General features: G+C 48.8%; 2 protein-coding genes across 2 annotated transcripts; both read left to right on the top strand.

Annotated features, from left to right (window-relative positions):
• Nucleotides 1–4185: 4185 nt before the first annotated feature.
• On the top strand, nucleotides 4186–16660 carry LOC143522050 (arf-GAP with dual PH domain-containing protein 1). The gene is made up of 11 exons (XM_077015709.1): nucleotides 4186–4596; nucleotides 6232–6362; nucleotides 6547–6638; nucleotides 8762–8844; nucleotides 9029–9141; nucleotides 10259–10405; nucleotides 10750–10833; nucleotides 11131–11193; nucleotides 13657–13728; nucleotides 15336–15567; nucleotides 16011–16660. The coding sequence occupies exons 1-11, from the start codon at nucleotides 4509–4511 to the stop codon at nucleotides 16037–16039; spliced, it is 1134 nt and encodes a 377-aa protein (XP_076871824.1). The 5' UTR covers nucleotides 4186–4508; the 3' UTR covers nucleotides 16040–16660.
• On the top strand, nucleotides 16319–18641 carry uts2r4 (urotensin-2 receptor 4). The gene is made up of 2 exons (XM_077016056.1): nucleotides 16319–16420; nucleotides 17440–18641. Exons 1-2 carry the CDS (start codon nucleotides 16319–16321, stop codon nucleotides 18583–18585), a joined length of 1248 nt encoding a protein of 415 aa, XP_076872171.1. The 3' UTR covers nucleotides 18586–18641.
• Nucleotides 18642–18746: the final 105 nt, after the last annotated feature.

Below are 18746 nucleotides of genomic sequence, written 5' to 3'. Positions count from 1 at the left end.
TTAATAAACAGATGACGGGTGAACATGGAAGTGGGTGTGTATTATGATTGGTGGAATGACTGGCTATTGAGGGGTTGTGGGTGCCTGATTGGTTGGAGGGTAAACGAGGCTGTGTGGGTGTGTGTGTGTGTGTGTGTGTGTGTGTTTCGTTGGGTGTGGACCGGAGCGTGACATGCATATTAGAATTTCTCATTACCAATTTCCATTATTATGATATTAATGATATCTTCATGATCTATATAAACTGTTTTTCAATTAATAGACAAGACAATAAAGGGATAGAACACACTTTAGTGCACCAGGGATGAGAGAGGACTTCCTGACTGTGTGTGTGTGTGTGTGTGTGTGTGTGTGTGTGTGTGTGTGTTTGTTGAAGGAGGATAGAAAGTGAAAGAGAAGGGTAAAAGACACCAGGATGTGTGAAAGATGATTCGATATCTCTGTCACACTCATACTCTCACAGACCTGTGCAGGTGCCCTTGGGAGAGCCACTAGCGTCAGGTCTTTGTTTTGAATGTGTGTATTAGTGTGTGTTGGTGCTAGCAACAACGTAGGTTCTCCTGATGACCTTTGCCCTCCTCTACCACACTGGCTGTGCTCCTGTGAAGGGCTTCAGAATCCCCTCCTGTGTTAAGGAGCTGTGGAAGTTCATGTGGACGTGAAGCTTTGCAGCCGGAGATTTTTATTGCAGTAGAGTCAGCGTGACGTCGTTTGGTTTAAGTGGATGAAAATGGATGGATGGATGGATGGATGGATGGATGGAGATTACTTGTTCATGGTGGTTACTGGCAGAAAACATGCAAATATATGTCATGGGTCGGTCCATAACTGTTAAGTGCTGATGTGGAAAATGAACATAAAGTAAGAGAAGTTGGCAACCAGACAAAAATCTTCAAACTGAAGTTTATTAAGCAACATTTAGGCCCAAATCAGACACTGCGTTAGTCACACTGTTGATTTTACACAGTTTGATGGGGGCAAGAATCAGCAGGTGTCTTGGCCAAAAAAATACAATAAAATTAGATGCAGTTAAGAGCTGCCAAAGTTCACAAACGATTGGAAGTGAAACGTAGATATTTAGTGAGTTGTTACATCCGTGTTTGTAGTCACTGAAAACCTGTTTTGCTCGTGGTATTAAAATCCGACACACTAGCTTTTGTGACTTTAATTACCTGGGAATCACCACGGTGATGCTGTGTACCTAAAATTCCCGTTTCAGACTTATTATCTAAAGCATGACTATATCCCACTACACCTTAGCCTCCTATTCTCTTTCCACACCCGGGATGTCATTCTAGAAGAAAGGCATATGACTGTCAAAATGAGCTCTCAGTGCAATCACTGTCTAATCCTAGCGGCCACGGCTAGCGGCAGGATAATCCACACGCTTCTCCCACGGAGCCCGTTTGACAAGCCGGTGTTACGGTTTGATCTGCAGTGGCTGGTCCTTGTGTTTCAAAGGAGAACTGAACCTCTCTGAACCACACCGCCCCGGTCTCGGTCTGAACGCTCTCAAAGGAAACCGAGGCCAGGCCCAATCCCGTAATAAGCAGAACGATGCATACGGATTTTTAGGAGTTTTACTTTAGGTTGTATAAAAATCTCACGCTTGATGTTAGTTTATTCTTTTCGGTCAGACTTTCTTCAGATGGACTATGGACAAGACAGGATAAACGTGCCCATTCCATCCCAAATGTATTCATAATCGTTCTTTCATGAATTATTGTTTGGAAATAGTTTGTTCACAAAATCAGAGTTTGATTTATGGTATAGCCTATTGTACATGTGCTTATCAGTTAATTTATAGGCTATTGCACAATTTATTGTGAGCAAAAATTAATCACATTCCTTTTTGGGGGGAGGGGGGCATTCTGATATAATAATGTGCTCTTAAGGAGACGCTGTTATTAAAACGTATTATAAATAACTTAAATTGCTTTTGTAAAATATTTTTGTGAATTTCTCCCATTCTCTGGTAGCAAACCACTTTAATCATCCTTTCGCATTAGGACTTCTCGGGTGTTGGGGAGGCAATTAACCGTCCATTCCACTCGGGCCATTATCTCTTATAATCTCAGAGATTATCCTGAGTGTACATGGAATAATTGAGATGATTCATAATGTAATCGCATAAGTGTGTTGAAAAGCAGGCACTCAGAGCCTCTCTCTCTCTGGCCGTTGGCCTGACGGCCAAGTGTTCTGACCCGCTAGAGTCTGACTGTCGGAGTCTCTGAACCCCGCAGACGAAACTGGAGAGAATTAATTACGGTTTCGCATTCAGAGGCCGCGGTGAAAACCGCAGTAGACTAAAAACCTATTAACCCTGCCCAAGAGTCAATGACACGAGTTCACTCGCGCTGCGGATGCTCGGTGTTGCCACGTGCGGGGGATGAACGGCTCCTCGCGCACACTTCATTCTTCTCTCGTTTAACGTCAGTCACGCGGTATCGATCAGGGAGGTAGCGGCGTCATTAACGGACGGGCTGCGTATCCCACTCGTAATGTCGTTGTTTGCGCTAATAAGTGAACGTAGTGTTTGAACGCTCACCCTGTGACATGCACCAGACAAATCCATTATTACCCATCAACAATTATCGGATTCATTTCACAGACAAAAGTCTGCTGCAAGTTTTACACGGCACAAAAATGGCAGGCAGGGCTGTTCGCAGGAAGGAACCGCGCTGAGCAACATTGGACTATACGCAATTCTCCCACAATTGTTTTTTTTTTGCATTTTGCGAAAGCGACACGGTTGTCAAGCAAAGCGAGAGGCGCACGTGACACGGGCTCCTTAAAAGGCCATTTTGGCTAATGGCCAAGCCAAGTGCCACTGCATCTCTCGTGCCCACTGGGTTTTACAATGTCACCAACTATTTGCATATAAATGATCATTTCAGTCACTCGGAATCAACTCCTCTTGGACGATGTTAAACAATGGACAGTAGATATACTGCAGGCACCCTCTCTCTCTCTCTCCCCTTCACTCACAATAAAAGGGGCGTATCCTTCACAATACCCCCACTGCCCCATGCATAGGTGAGGGTTGTTTTTTGTTTTGATTTTGGAGCTCGGTCTGCGAGGGCAGGCTGCATCATTGGGAGTTGCTATGGAGACGCCGTTACTGGGTCTTCTGCATCCGTTCAGCGCGGTTCTGATCTCCGCGGGACCAAATCGCACTGGCTGTTACTGCGCAATTTAGCCCATTATGAAATTAGCACAGGCCTACCTGCTTGATAATTTCAGAAAAGCGCCGGAGGGCACGTGCTGACTGGAAACGGGGCCTTGCTGTCGGCGGCGCGCGCTTCGCGTGACGCACCTAAAAAGCGTTGATTGATTTCTGGTATTGACAAATTGGACGCGTTAAGATCCGACTGCGACTCTGCGGCGTCGGCAAAGAAAATGAATGCGAACTAGTCGCAAGCCTCGTTACTTCGCGAAAAACAAGAGCAATTCGTCTTACTTATCTGATGTCTAGAGTTTATTTAGCTATAAATAAAGAGTAAATTTGTTTATCGCAGTCTTTCATCGATTCAAACTTTCAGAACCGTATAGAGCTCCCACCCGCGCCTCAAACGTTCATAATAGTCATTTATTGTGGGCCAACAGTGCTACAGCAGACATGCTTCTGTCACACACACATACCCACAAACCCACAAGTGGAGTGGTTTTCCCTACAATTATCTCAAACTAAAGCACACGACAGTTATAACCTGCAATCTCTCTCTCTCTCTCATATATATATATACAGCAGGGCTGTGAGCTTGGGAAAGGCACGCGATGATCTGCTGCCACCTAGTGGCTGCCTTAAATCTTACATCTGGTACGTTTCGGTTTTTTTTTTTTTTTTACTTTAAGACTACACAATGAAATGTGCATCAATTGACGCTTATTTCGCGTTTTTGTCTCCAAAACTGAAGACTGAGTCTCTGAAACTATGATAAACTACTTTATATTTTTTCTATATATAATCTAAACTATCGTTATGAAACACTCTGGAGTCTCGTACGTACACCGCGGTGAGTCCAGAATAAGGAGTGATTGGTGTTTAAAACACGATTCTTATGCAGTTATGCGAGTATCCTGTAAATGGTGTGAGAGGCGTGTGTGCTCAGCTCGGTGGCGTGTGCTATCGCGGGCTTCACTCTTATGAGGAACAGCAAGTCCGAACAAAACACAGCTCTCACTTCCGAGTGTTGAGACGTGCCAAACACTCCCACAGCGACGCGCCGGCGGGCTGCCAGTGCGCCCCGTCTCTCCCGGGTACGCCGTGCCCACTTCCGTTACGGGCGTTCACCTGTCCGCTGCCCACCTGAAGGGCCATCCACACGTTTCGGTTGTTATGCCAGTCGATTAGAGTGGACCGGAGTGGATCAGAACGGTACCAGCACCCCACAGGATCCGCAGGGCCACGGCACTCTTCACCTGAACCTGACGTGTGCGGACTTGCGCGCTCTCCAGGTGCGATTCCGGGACGCACGGCCGACAGTGTGGGATCCTGATCCGGCACGATGGCGGTGAACGAACGGGCAGCGCGAGCGCTTAAAGACATCCTCAAACGACCGGCCAACAGCACGTGCGCGGACTGCGGCGCTCCCGGTGAGTGCGGTGACGCGTTGAAGAGTGCGGTAGCGCGCTCGTGCCCGTCGGTGCTCCGCGCGCTCCGCACGGACCGAGGCGGCTCCTCTCCACAAGCTCGGACATGCCAGGGAGAACATACCTGCGCTCCGGTAGACCCGCACAGCGGGTCAACACCTTCACATTCTGTGCTTTGCATTTTGGAATAATTGCATCTGAACTTTGTCGTGCACATTGCTGAGGTTTAATATGCAGTTTCCTCCGCGTCGTAGAGGAAACTAAAGGTTTCTAAGGATCTAAAGTAAAGGAACTAAAAGAGACGGAACTAAAAATGGCGCACGATTCAGATGTTTTGTAATAGATCGAATAAACGTCCGGGAGAGATTATTGAGAGAAGGCTAACAGCTAAGAGTCACTGTGATTAGTCAATGTAGGCTCGCTTTCATTTGTCCTTTGTTAAAGCCAACTATGGCCTTGCAGTAGCATTAATCTCGATCTTGCGTCAGATAAGCAGCCTCGCTGATTATGTAAATTTACCCTAAGGTTATGTAAGAAACAAAGTTTAAAAGCTGACAGGTGAATTCATGCCTGTCCTGACAACTGTTTGAAAATCAGTGCCCTGAGCTCTTCAATCCTGTGTGTGTGTGTGTGTGTGTGTGTGTGTGTGTGTGTGTGTGTGTGTGTGTGTGAGAGAGAGAGGGAGGGAGGGAGGTTTAAACACAAGAGTAGGTACGAAATTCTATAATATAAAATGCCGTGGGTGTGTTCATAGTTAGATAAACATTGTAGGAAGGTGTGTGTGTGTGTGTGTGTGTGTGTGTGTGAGAGAGAGAGAGAGAGCGCGAGATTAACTGCAAATGTGTATGCAAACCTACTACTTTCGGTCTTTGTTCATTTACTCTGCTCTGTAATATTCTCTCTTTCTCTTTTCCTCTCGGTTTCTCTCTCTCTCTCTCTCTCTCTCTCTCTCTCTCTCTCTCTCTCTCTCTCTTACACACACACACACACACACACACACACACACTCCCTCCTCTGCTTTCTCTCACCCCGTCTCACACACACACACACACACACACACAGTCTCTCTTTGTGAGTGTGTCTCACTCATCTCGCTCTCAACGGGACTTCACATTTTTGCAGGACGCTTAATTCCCGTAATTCCCGTAAGTGTCATGGCTTCAGGACACTTCTATCCCCCCTCCTTCTTTAATGTGTGTACAACACCTCTGACTCTGTCTGCTGTTTATGACCAGGACTGCACACATTTTCACGCTACATCATATTTATGACAATATTTGTTTTTCCTGAAGCTATGAACCAAGTTTATTGAACAGATACAATGTGCACACCAAACAGTAGTGCCACCTTTAAAAGAAGGCGATGAAATTTGGTTTTGACATTGAACAAGAAACAGGAGGAAAAGTGAATAAAACATGCATAAAATAAATACTTTATTTCATTTAAATGTTATGAAAAAGGGCAATTCACACACAGAACAGCAGTTCTACTCCATAATTGAGGCTCTCTGTTTCTGATTCTATTAACAGAGTTAAATATTAGAGGTAAATAGCAGGTTGCACAGTGTCATTTTTTCCATTCTCTCTCTCTCTCTCTCTCTCTCTCTCTCTCTCTCTCTCTCTCTCTCTCTCTCTCCAGATCCAGAGTGGGGATCTTGCTCCTTGGGAGTGTTCATCTGCCTCATTTGTTCTGGAATCCACCGGAACATTCCGGATATTGGGAAGGTCAAGTCTCTCCGACTGTCCCACTGGGAGGATTCAGAGGTGGAGGTGGGTGAGGCTCTCTGGCTCCAGCTGTGGCTTCTGTTTCCTCCATCTGTCACCCAGTTGTAGAACTACACCACACCAGCGTACCTACCTGGTTGGTCCAGGGTGCAGGGTGATGAATGTCTCACCACATCACACGTGGCGAGCGTATGACCCTGACTGTCCTTTTTTCTCCTCTGTGTCTCAGTTCATGGCAGAGAACGGCAACGAGACGGCCAGGAGCAAATACGAGGCCCGCGTGCCAGGCTACTACTATAAACCCACTCACAAGGACTGCCAGTAAGTCACCATGGCAACGCGGCCACCACCAGGCCCGCCCACCTTGAGCGAGAGGCGGTTCCCATTTTGTGGCATTACTACTGTAATCGGACGTGCGGAAGGCGGGACAGTGTGTGGCAAGCAGGGGAATCGTTGGGCCTTATTGGCTGATTAAGCACCAAGCTCACTAGCTCCGCCCCCCAATTTTCCCTCTGAATCCACCACTGAATCCACCTGTAGCCCTGGTGTGCTCTACTTTAGTTAGGCAGTGAATTAGAGAGAGAGAGAGAGAGAATGTGAGATAGTGTGTGAGAGAGAGAGAGACAGAAAGGGGGAGAAAGAGTGAGAGAGAGGGAGACTCAAAAGGAAGTTTTAAAACAGTTGCTGCATCATTAATAGAAAAACATATTTCATTCATTCTATGTAATTCCCATATCATGTCCCCAATCATTAATACAACCAATCATGTTATACGACACCCACAGGATTACTGCATCCTGACCTCTGCAAGGTCGTCCTGCGGGTAAACAGGAACATTTCTAATCTGGCCAGCAGAGCTGAACTGGGCAGATTTTCACTCTTTCTGGATATTGAGAAAAGATTGTGGTAGCACCTTGACTAATTGGATCCTGACTCCCTTAACCACAAAGTCTTAATCGACAATACACGAAATTCAAATGACCCACTACAGCCAAGACGAAACACCTCTCAGACAATCTCAACCTGAAAGGGACTGAAAAGAATAACAAAGCTAATTATACAGCCTGTACCAGAAAAACAAAATTACACATCAGAACAAATAAAAATGTTTAATTAATATTTCATTGTTTAATTAAAAATGTTAATTAATATTCCATTTACATATACTATATTGCTTCAATGACAGGAGTTTTATCCTGTCGTGCCAGTGAAGGCACATTTGATTTGAGAGGGAGACAGGTAGAGGGAGACAGGTAAAGAGACACGGGTAGAGGGAAACAGGTAGAGGGAGACACGGGTAGAGGGAGACACGGGTAGAGGGAGACACGGGTAGAGGGAGACGGGTAGAGAGACACGGGTAGAGGGAGACGGGTAGAGACACACGGGTAGAGGGAGACGGGTAGAGACACACGGGTAGAGGGAGACGGGTAGAGGGAGACGGGTAGAGGGAGACGGGTAGAGAGACACGGGTAGAGGGGGACGGGTAGAGGGGGACGGGTAGAGGGAGACGGGTAGAGAGACACGGGTAGAGGGAGACGGGTAGAGAGACACGGGTAGAGGGAGACGGGTAGAGAGACACGGGTAGAGGGAGACGGGTAGAGAGACACGGGTAGAGGGAGACGGGTAGAGAGACACGGGTAGAGGGAGACACGGGTAGAGAGACACGGGTAGAGGGAGACAGGTAGAGAGACACGGGTAGAGGGAGACGGGTAGAGAGACACGGGTAGAGGGAGACGGGTAGAGGGAGACGGGTAGAGGGAGACGGGTAGAGAGACACCGGTAGAGGGAGACGGGTAGAGAGACACCGGTAGAGGGAGACGGGTAGAGAGACACCGGTAGAGGGAGACAGGTAGAGTGAGTGTGGATCAGTCACTGGGGGACGTTGACTCTCTGACCCGTCTGCCTCTATGAGGAGCTGAAGCAGGTGATTACTCTGACAGTCTGTTGCCATAATGGAGCTCAGTGGGTTATTATGGTGCACATGTGTGTGTGTGTGTGTGTGTGTGTGTGTGTGTGTGTGTGTGTGTGTGTGTGTGTGTGTGCTGAGACAAGCATGCATCCAGCAGTGGGTGTTAATCACACCCACAGTTATGCCAAACCACACAGGAAGGGTTTGCGTTTCTTTCTAAAAGGAAATGGTAGTTATGCTAACAATACTAATCCAAACCAGTCAGAAGTCCTAATAACCTGTGAGCATTTTGACCAAAACCAGTCACAACTATAAACCTGTACGAACACACCAAACGCTACTAATGACCTTAATCATTACATATATTTAGTGCACTTCGAACCCATTGTTAGTGCTCACGTGCACTGCAGGAAAAGTGTCACAGCAAGTGTGTGTGCGCGCGTGTGTGCGCACGTGTGTGTTTGTGTGCGTGCGTGTGTGTGTCCGTGTGTGTGTGTGCATCTGTGTGTGTGTGTGTGTGTGTGTGTGTTCACAGGGTCCTGAAGGAGCAGTGGATCAGAGCTAAGTATGAGCGAATGGAGTTTACACAAGACAGGAAGCAGTTGGTATACGAGGAGGGTAAGTGGGTTTGAACACTGCTCTAGGATCAGTTCCTGCAATCAAATGCCAGTTTTGGCCATTATTAAAGAAAACCTCATTGATCCCAAAACAGCACTTAGAAATGAAATTACTAAACCATTCTTTGATGTCTTTATCAGGTTTTGTGTTTTTCCATCATGATTGTGGTTTCCACCAATCACAGGGTCCAGAGACGGAATGCTAATGAAGAGGGGGCGGGACAACGGGCAGTTCCTTAGCAGACGATTCGTCCTGTCAGAGTTGGAAGGGACACTGAAGTATTACACCAAGTCTGATGTGAGTTTTACACACACACACACACACACACACACACACACACACACACACACACACACACACACACACACACACACACACACGTGGTCCTTCATGGTAAAGACCACATGACACCATCTAATGATAGATGACCTACGTGTCCAGACGTCTGAGTCCAAAGTGGTTCTAATGACTCAAAAAATACACAGCCGTATTAAACCATTCAAAGTCTTCCGTCTGAGTATTCCCGGTGTCTGCAGCTTGGTCCTGAATCAGGGATTGTGTAGATTAGTACATGGAACGTCAGTACAGTGTCTAGGTGCTTATTAGCTCAAACACTAAAAAAGGAGAAGTCACTTATAAGTGGCAGGTTGGGTATTAGGTTTAGTAGGGGACATTAAAGCCCTTATGTCAAAGAGAGGGCGTGGCAGCTCTGGGAGGTGTCAGCGCTGGGAAGGGGGCGTGGCAGCTCTGGGAGGTGTCAGCGCTGGGAAGGGGGCGTGGCAGCTCTGGGAGGTGTCAGCGCTGGGAAGGGGGCGTGGCAGCTCTGGGAGGTGTCAGCGCTGGGAAGAGGGCGTGTCTGAGCAAGGAGCCATCCAATCAGACCCGCCAGTCTGCATACACAACCTTGTCTGGCCTGTTTCTGCACTGCTGTGCTTGACTACCCGTGGTGAGTGTTACATCTGTTTATCTACCAGCAGACTGGGTTGACTTTAATTTGGGCCTGCAAAGTGTGTGTGTGTGTGTGTGTGTGTGTGTGTGTGTGTGTGTGTGTGTGTGTGTGTGTGTGAGTGTGTGTGTGCAGGTGTGGGGGTGAGAGTGAGAGTGTGAAATATCAAAAGCATTCAAATGAGTTCAAGATCAAAATCGATAAGACATTCCAGGTCTTGTGGTTTCATGCAAGAGAAATGTGTTATCTGTGTAAGAGATAAAGGCAGATACCGCTTGTCATTTTAATCAGATACCTAGGTCTGTGTGTGTGTGTGTGTGTGTGTGTGTGTGTGCCTCCGTGTGTGTGTGTGTGTGTGTGTATGCCTGCTTGCTGGCTTTTTCCTTACTGGGTGTGTGTTTTTTCCCATGGCCTGTGTGTGTTTCCCCCATGCCTGTGACTGACACCAACTGCTCCGTGTTTGTCCAGGCCAAGGAGCCGAAAGCCGTAATTAAGGTGGACGGCATCAACGCCTCCTTCCAGCCGGAGAAGATCGGCAACCCCAACGGCCTGCAGATCACCTACCTTAAAGATTACAGCACACGCAACATCTTCCTCTACCACGAGAGCAGCAAGGTACGGAGACACACGCAGACACGTCCAGGCCGTCACATTCCACCTGTGACAGCAGCGTCTGGGATCTCGGACCGTCTGTACGCGACAGACGGGTCCAAGGTTAAATGACAGCCACTTAGCTAGTCTCATAAGTAGACTATTCATACCAGTCCTCATGTACGAGTTACTGCATCCGTTTGTACCAAAGACACACTCCTTATATTTCTCTAATACTTTCTCTCTCTCTCTCTCTCTCTCTCTCTCTCTCTCTCTCTCTCTCTCTCTCTCTCTCTCTCTCTCTCTCTCTCTTCCCTTTCTCTTTCTCTCTCTCCCTCTCTCTCCCACTCTCTCTCACTCCTCATTAGGAAATAGTAGACTGGTTTAACTCTATCCGAGCAGTGCAGTTGCATTACCTAAAAGTAGCTTTTCCTGGGGCTTCTGAGTCTGAGGTAAGTTAATACAGGATGAAGCGCATACACACACGCACACACACACACACACACACACACACACACACACACACACACGCACACACACGCACACACACACGCATGGCTATTTTACTTGTTTTCAGATCCAGTTTTCCTATTAATAATGTCAGTTATGCCTTTGCTACCACAGCACTGGTATTGTTTAAAATACCACAGATGCTGGTCATAGTTGAGCTAACACGGCCTAGAACACCCACTCAGTACGGATCAACACGACCCTGAAGGCCTTCTGCTCTCTCTCTCTGTTTCTTCCAGCTGACGCCCAAACTCACACGGAACTTTCTGAAGGAGGGATACATGGAGAAGACTGGTCCGAGGGTGAGTGTCAGCGCGCCGTTATTCAGAGCTTTATCGCCCGTTACGCCTCATACGTTAGCCTTGGCCGCCTTCACGGGGATGGACACGTCTGTCCCCTCGTACCTGAGTCAGGTGTGTGTCTGTGTGTGTCTGTGTGTGTGTGTGTGTGTGTGTGTGTGCGCAGTCAGGTTAGCGCTGCAGAACTGCCTTAATGAGCCGCATTCAGACAGCTCGGCTTGTTTGCTTTGCTTTGCTTCACCGTTGGGGTCAAAGGTCATGTGGGGTTACCCTGAGCTACCCCACTGTGGCATTATTCTGCCCCGTTCATGTCGGTTCCTCGGGTCTCTGGTGAGCAGGAGTTCGGTTCTGTGGGCCAGGAGGGTAAGTTCTGGGGGTGTTTGGTGATCTCTCAGCTCAGACACACCTGATCGAGCACGTCTGGTAATTAGTGTGCTCGGCAGGTGTGTCGGAGTGCAAGGCACCATCCCGCTGAGCAGGCCCCTTCAGGACCGGAGGCGGGGCCCCTGAGTACCAGAGGCACACTGAGGAGGTCGAGGAAGACGTGCAGGAAGTCGGATGCCAGGCGGTCTGTCCTGCATCAGATGCTGCTGGCCCGATTGTGAACAGATCGGCTCTACACGTTGTCACACGCGGCATCACCTCACACGAGCTGCTCCAGGATCAGTTTTGAAATCTGTCCGAGGGCCATTTTGTGTGTTTCCAGGCGTAGCTCTATCAGCAGGAGCCGAGTTCTAGACAGCTGAAAGGTCAGGAAGGCTGTAGTTGCTGTTATAATGTCGGCCCTCTCCTGTTGGTCGAGCAGAGAAGTGCCCCCCTCCCCCTCCCCAGGGGGGCACCTGCAGCCTCGTCTGGGTCTGAATCTGCTCGGTGGTTGCGTGTTTAATGGAGGATGGGTTTACACAGATCTCCCCAATGCCTTTCCACGCTGGGACGCGTGTCTTAGTGGCGCTGTGGTGAAACCCCCTGTGGCTTTCATAAGACTTGATCAGCAGTTCACATCAGGCGTGATTACTGCTAAAGCCAGTGGGTTATCAAATAGCAAATCACTTACTGCAAAAAAATAAAAAATAAAAATCATACTACAAATATGGTAGGAGCCCAAAGTACTTTGCGAGGAACATTTAACATTTCTACGGGATGTAATCTGAGGTTATTTTACCGACTCGCCAACAGCAGACCTTGAAGCCATCGGGGACCTCGATCTGTACATACGTCTCCATCGCCGCTCCAGATAACGCACGACAACGTAACGCACGACAACGTAACGCACGACAACGTAACGCACGACAACGTAACACGCCGGCAGAGTATGAACACCATAAACACAAAGCAGGATTTGACACCTAATGACTGCCATTTTAGCAAATATGCATTCGTCTTTCTGCTTGGTGCGTACGAGCAGTTGGCGTATTAATACTCGTCCAGACTCCAGCAGTGGTATTACCCAGAAGTCTTTAGGTTGGGACTGATGATGCACTGGTAGCTCTTCATTAATAAGACAATGCAGCTTGTGGGAGTGACGTCGCAGCTCTGCTGAGCCTCTGTGCCTCGGCCGAGTCTGTACGAGGTGGCCCACCACGGTGGATATCGTGCTTCGTAAGGCAGATGGGCCGACGGGCCTGAGCGGATTCTGAAGCTGATGCTGGGAAATTCCCGAAGTCTCGTCATGTCATCCCGCGTAACCCTGGAAACCCACACACGCCTCCTCATTGGCCTGTAGACTGTAGGCGGTGCCCTCACACCTGTGTTCCCTGGAACCTTCCACACTGGGGCAGCTAACCTGCTAATAAGAACATGTTAAGCTGCACCGCGGTTGTCTGCGTGACGCTCCCACAAACCCCGTCCTGCGGACTACAGGTGGGCAGCGTTGTGTGGAGCTTCCGCTGGGTGTTCAGAGGACGTTTGTGCTCGATGGGAATCGCGTGTATCGCTGCTGGTGTTCACAGGAGGGTCGTGGAACAGGGTGCTGTTATTACCTTTTCTTTGTGCCAGTTTTACATGAGCAAAATGGTTAAAATCTCTTTCCCTCTCTTTCTCTCTTTCTCTTTCCCTCTCTCTCTCTTTCTCTCTTTCCCCCTCTCTCTCTCTCTCTCTCTCCCTCTCTTTCACTCTCTCTCTCTCTTTCCTCCTCTCTTTCACTCTCTCTCTCTTGCTCTTTCTCTCTCTTTCTCTCCATCTCTCTCTTTCTCAATTCAATTCAATTCTCTTTCTCTCTCTCCTCCCCCTCTCTTTCTCTCTCACTCACTCACTCTCTCTCCCTCTTTCTCTCCATCTCTCTCTTTCTCAATTCAATTCTCTCTCTCTTTCTCTCTCTCTCTCTCCATCTCTCTTTCTCTCTCTCTCCATCTTTCTCTCTCTCTCCATCTCTCTCTCTCTCTCTCTCTCCCTTTCTCTTTCCCTCTCTCTTTTTCTCTTTCTCTCTCTCTCTCTCTCTCTCTCTCTCTCTCTCTCTCTCTCTTGCAGCAAACAGAGGGTTTTAAGAAGCGCTGGTTCACCTTGGATCACAGGAGGCTGATGTACTTCAAAGACCCACTGGTAGGACAAGTTTATTACTCGAGATCTTTCATGCACACACACACACACACACACACACACACACACACACACACACACACACACACACACCTAATTTCACAATATCAAATTACTGGGTACCAAGTTTCTCTGAAATATATCTTGGCGAGGAGGAAGTATCTGTTGGAATGCTGTGGTTTCTCGCCACCGGTTTGAGCGCAGCTTCACAATTCAGTTTCAAGACACAAGGTGTGCTTTTTAGACTCACAGCACTGATCTCAGGTCAGCCCCTATGGTGCCTTGTCACGCACCAGAGCCATTCATTATGTGGATTGTCCCGGAACTGGTTTTTCCTCGGGCCTATCCCCAGTTCTGCGCTCGAAACCATTACTCCCACAACTCCAAAAGCTGTCTGACGTGTGCATTCAAGCCGCATTAACATCACTCGAAATCCCTTTAGCACAACCCCAGCTGTCCTCATACACCACATAGGGTGTTTCCTGGAAACCTCTGGAAAGCCCAAACCTTACGTCTCCGTCCCAACTCCCTCTGGTGAAATCTACTCTCATCACACCATTTCTACAAGGCTCCCAGCCCTCAGGGGGTCAAGTCTGTCGCAACAAAAAATGAATTAGATCTTTCTGCTGAGACTTCCAGCTCTATTCCCCCCCACCAGAAACGCAATATGTTTCAAATAATTTAGCATTCTAATTTATTCTAATTCTAAATTTGTCATTCTAATTCTAAATTAGCATCCGACCCACACAAAGTTGGACAGAAATGGCAGTATGGCACCTACAAATGTAAGACCACTCACAAACTTGAGTTTTTTGGTTAACGATTTTATTTCTGAGAAGAATTGACATTTTATGTTTCTAGTGGAAACTTGGCGTAGGAATGATGACACCGTTGCTCCCCCTGAAACCTTTGCTGCCAACTCCGAGATCTTTCATGCAGTACAAGAGGACATGGGAGTGGGTGGATTAGCTGCTATGAAGATGAGACAAAAATACTCTTCGTTGGCCCTAACGCCAAACGAGACGACCTCTTAAAGGCTCGGAGATCTGAGTCAGCAGCTAAAGGAGGAGTGAAAGGTTGGGGTGTAATTTTGGGTTCTGATTTAAGCGTACTGCACATCAGTAGTGTGACCGACACTTCCTCCAGCAGGGTGCTTTTCTTCTAAGCACATTGAACTACGGCGGTGCGGTTTTCTGTCCCCCCCAACAGCGTTAGTGGAGGAACTCCAGCTCACATGCAGGTCTGCAGCCAGACGTGTAACCAAAATGAAGACAAGACTCATTCTTGTATCATTTGTTCTTATTTTACCCATTACCCATTTATTTAGACTTTTTATGCAGCCTTTAAAAACATTTTCATGATTTTTTTAAATTACGATTTTCCCCCCTTGGTCAGAGTGATCTTGTGTATTATTACTAAACTGGATTTGTGGATTTTTTATCTTAATTATTTTGAATATTGTTCTATTTCTGTTATTGATTTTACTCTGTATTACTTCTGTAAAACACTCTGAGCTGCATCCCTGAAGTATGAAAGGTGCATTATAAGGTTCATCATCATCATCATCATCATGATGTCGCTGTAAACTCTGGCATTTCTCTGGTCGGCAGGATGCGTTTGCTAAGGGCGAGGTGTTCCTGGGCCACCGGGACCTGGGCTACAGCGCAAACGTGGGCCTCCCCGTCGGCACACACCGCACCGCCGCCTGGCAGCACGGTATCACCATAGTGACACCGGAGCGCAGCTTCCTGTTCACCTGTGAGTCTGAGGCGGAGCAACGTGATTGGCTGAGGCACTTCAACGATGTCATCGCCACTCAGATGTCGCCGCAGGAGTACAGCGGTGAGCGGCGGCGTGGGGCGACGGGTTACAGCGCGCACGCCTGGGCCGGACCGCAGTTTGGCCTCACGCCCTGAAATCAACACACGCATTTGCATAACAATACAGTCTAATTACGTTTGAATGATCCACTTACCTGATTGGCTGTAGATTGAGGAAGAATAGCCCATTCACTCCTGGGTCACTGGAGGCAGTTTGAATAAACGGTGCTCTGTGCATTATTGTCGCTTAAATTACTTGTCATCAAATTCAGAAGTGAATTTCTTCCATAATGTGACCTAGAGTCGTATATAGTGAACACACACGATCTGGATTCATGTACTATGTACACACATATTATGTGGTTTCCTGTGTTAAATGATACTATACGTACTGTATGTGTTTTTCAATTCAGATGTCTGACCGAGATATTCACTGAGATCTTTTTGTGATATCTTTTGTTTCAGTGGAGGCTCTCTTCAAGCATAAACACTGACACCGAGTTGGACACGTGTCATGACCCCAGCCTGACCTTTCACCTCTCACCTCTGCAGCTGCAGACCTAAATATGTATAATGAGATGGAACACTACATGTTTATATTAATGCGTATTTTTAATTATTTTTTAAGTAAGTTCAATAAGTACTTTTAGATCTAGAGTGTGCCTTGTAATTGTGTATTCTGTAACTATTAAGACCAAGGGAAATATTTTTAAGACAGCAAACTCAGTAGTTTGGTTTGCTAAAGACGGACAGAGTTATTCGGGACAGTAATGATGGACAGCAGGGCTAAAAGATCATGCTTGAATATCCACGCAGGATGTGACTCTCCTGACTACAGAAATGAGAAACGTAACCGTAGCCACAAAGTCGTGGAGGTTCCGATTAGAACCTTGTGTCATTGTGCCCTCTAGTGGTGAAAGTGTGAAAGTGTCTTTTTCTCATGTAATATTGAGCCTGAAATTAGTGATTCGGCTGTGAGTGAGATTGCAGTGAGATTGGTGCTTGGAACGGGCTGAACGTAGTGGGCAATATGATTATATTGTCCTTTACCGACATAAAATTAAAAACAAATATTTTGGAATAAACGACTTAATCAGTAATTGAAGTCTTTGCTATGAAGTTGCCACGCTGAGTTCATGTTCTAGTAAATAATATAGTAAAAGTGTGTAAGGTGTAGGCATGTACACATGAGTTACACTTCTGCAGTGTAGGGAATCTGGTGTGTACCACATGTGCGTGCCTGTGTGTGTATGTGTGTGTGACTGTGTGTGTATGTCTGTCTGTGTGTGTGTGTGTGTGTGTGTGCGCACGTACACCTCTGCCTTTATGTGTGTGTGTCACTTTTCTCTAAACTGACACCCTGGTGTCTATCTCGGACAGCTCAACGTGAACCTCACGTAAATTTAACACGCCATGTTCGGTTGCACCTATGTGTGAGTGAGGGATGGTTAAAAGGAGAGACAGACAGACAGAGAGAGAGAGAGAGAGAGGGATGCATTTAGTCAGGAACCTGCAGAACTCCAACACACACTTTAGTCCAAAGGACCAAAACACTCGCAACCAGCACAGAAACATTACGAGGCGTCTGCGTGTCAGAGGAAGTCCTGGAGGCTCCGTGCGTGATTCCAGCAGCTCCATCCAATTCCTAGTGCTGCCATCTGAACCTCACCGGCGTCTCACCAGCGTCTCGCCAGCGTCTCGCCAGCGTCTCACTGCACAGCGCTGCATCGTGGCTTTATTTACGACGTGCGTTCACGTGGACTCGTCGTCTTTATCCACTCCTCCGTCGCCAACATCGTCAGGTTTGAGTGAGAGGTGGGACCTCCATGGTCAGCCAATCCTGAGTCTTCTCACCCACTTGATCTCCGCCCTCTCCTCATTGGTTGGGATGTAGAGCCATGGCTCCCTGTCCCAGCTCGTAGGACTCTTGGAGCTCTTCGACCGCCATCGTCCGTTATCCGTTCAGTCTACTGCGGTTGTCTCGTGGGCGATGAACCTCACTGCTAACGGCAGCGTCCCCAGCCATTCCCCCGCGGCTGGAGGTGGGGGTGCTCCCTGGGCCACGCCCCTCCTGGGCGCCATCCTGGTGGCCATGTGCGCGCTAGGCGTGGCGGGGAACCTGTACACGCTGGCCGTGACCCAGTCGGCCCCGCTGCGGCGAGCCGGGTCCATGCGAGTCTTCATCATCAACCTGGCGACGGCCGACCTGCTGTACCTGGCCACCATCCCCTTCGTGGTGTGCACCTACTTCGCCCGCGACTGGTTCTTCGGAGAAACGGGCTGCCGCGTTCTGCTCAGCCTGGACCTGCTCACCATGCACGCCAGCGTCTTCGTGCTGGCCGCCATGAGCCTGGAGCGCTACCGGGCCGTGGCCGCGCCATTCCGCGCCCGCCGCCAGGCCGGCCGACGCCATTGGCCGGTGGCCCTGGCGGTGTGGGCGGCGGCCACGGCGCTCACCCTGCCCATGATGGCGATGATCCGGCTGCGTGAGGGCCGACCGGGCGCCGCTGGCCTGGTCAAACGCATCTGCTTCCCCACGTGGACGCCCGAGGCCTTCAGGGCCTACCTCACCCTCCTCTTCTTCACCAGCATGCTGCTGCCGGGCCTGGCCATGGGGGCGCTGTACGCCGCCCTCGCACGCCACTACTGGGTGGCCCAGGCCAACCTGACCCGCGGAGGGGCGGGGCCAGGGGCGGGGCCAGGGGCGGGGCGACGACGGAGGCGGCTGAAGTGTAGGGTGGTGGGTATGATCTTCAGCATCGTGGTGGCGTACTGGGCCTGTTTCCTGCCCTTCTGGGGTTGGCAGCTGGCCAAGCTGTTCTCGCCCGAGGCCCTGCGTTCGCTCTCGCCCGCCGCCCACACCTACGTCAACTTCTTCGTCACCTGCCTGACGTACGGGAACAGCTGTGTGAACCCGCTGCTCTACACGCTGCTCACGCGAAACTACAGGGACTACCTGGCCCAGCGGGCCCAGAGCTCCGCCTCCAGCCGGGCGGAGCAGGGCTCGGTCGCCGTGGGCAGCGCCTCACAGGATCCGTAGACGAGGTGGGCGGGGTTAGGAACTTGATTACAGAGCAGTGCATTGTGGTTACTCTGTCAGGCACGATTTGATTCCCTTCAGGTTGGATCCAGTGAGTCTCACATGTCACAGACCACTCAGGGTGTGTCTCTTTAATTCCTTCAAAAATGTTGAACAGACTG

Source organism: Brachyhypopomus gauderio, chromosome 8, assembly GCF_052324685.1.
Source record: "Brachyhypopomus gauderio isolate BG-103 chromosome 8, BGAUD_0.2, whole genome shotgun sequence".
Taxonomy (NCBI): domain Eukaryota; kingdom Metazoa; phylum Chordata; class Actinopteri; order Gymnotiformes; family Hypopomidae; genus Brachyhypopomus; species Brachyhypopomus gauderio.
This window is presented reverse-complemented; position numbering and strand designations above follow the sequence as displayed.

Coding starts and splice junctions, on each gene's coding strand:
- LOC143522050 (XM_077015709.1), top strand. CDS start 4,509: ATGGCGGTGAACGAACGGGCAGCGCGAGCGCTTAAAGACATCCTCAAA. Junction 6,363..6,546: donor GGGAGGATTCAGAGGTGGAG/GTGGGTGAGGCT, acceptor TCTGTGTCTCAG/TTCATGGCAGAGAACGGCAA. Junction 6,639..8,761: donor CCCACTCACAAGGACTGCCA/GTAAGTCACCAT, acceptor GTGTGTTCACAG/GGTCCTGAAGGAGCAGTGGA.
- uts2r4 (XM_077016056.1), top strand. CDS start 16,319: ATGGACAGCAGGGCTAAAAGATCATGCTTGAATATCCACGCAGGATGT. Junction 16,421..17,439: donor GTAGCCACAAAGTCGTGGAG/GTTCCGATTAGA, acceptor GTTGGGATGTAG/AGCCATGGCTCCCTGTCCCA.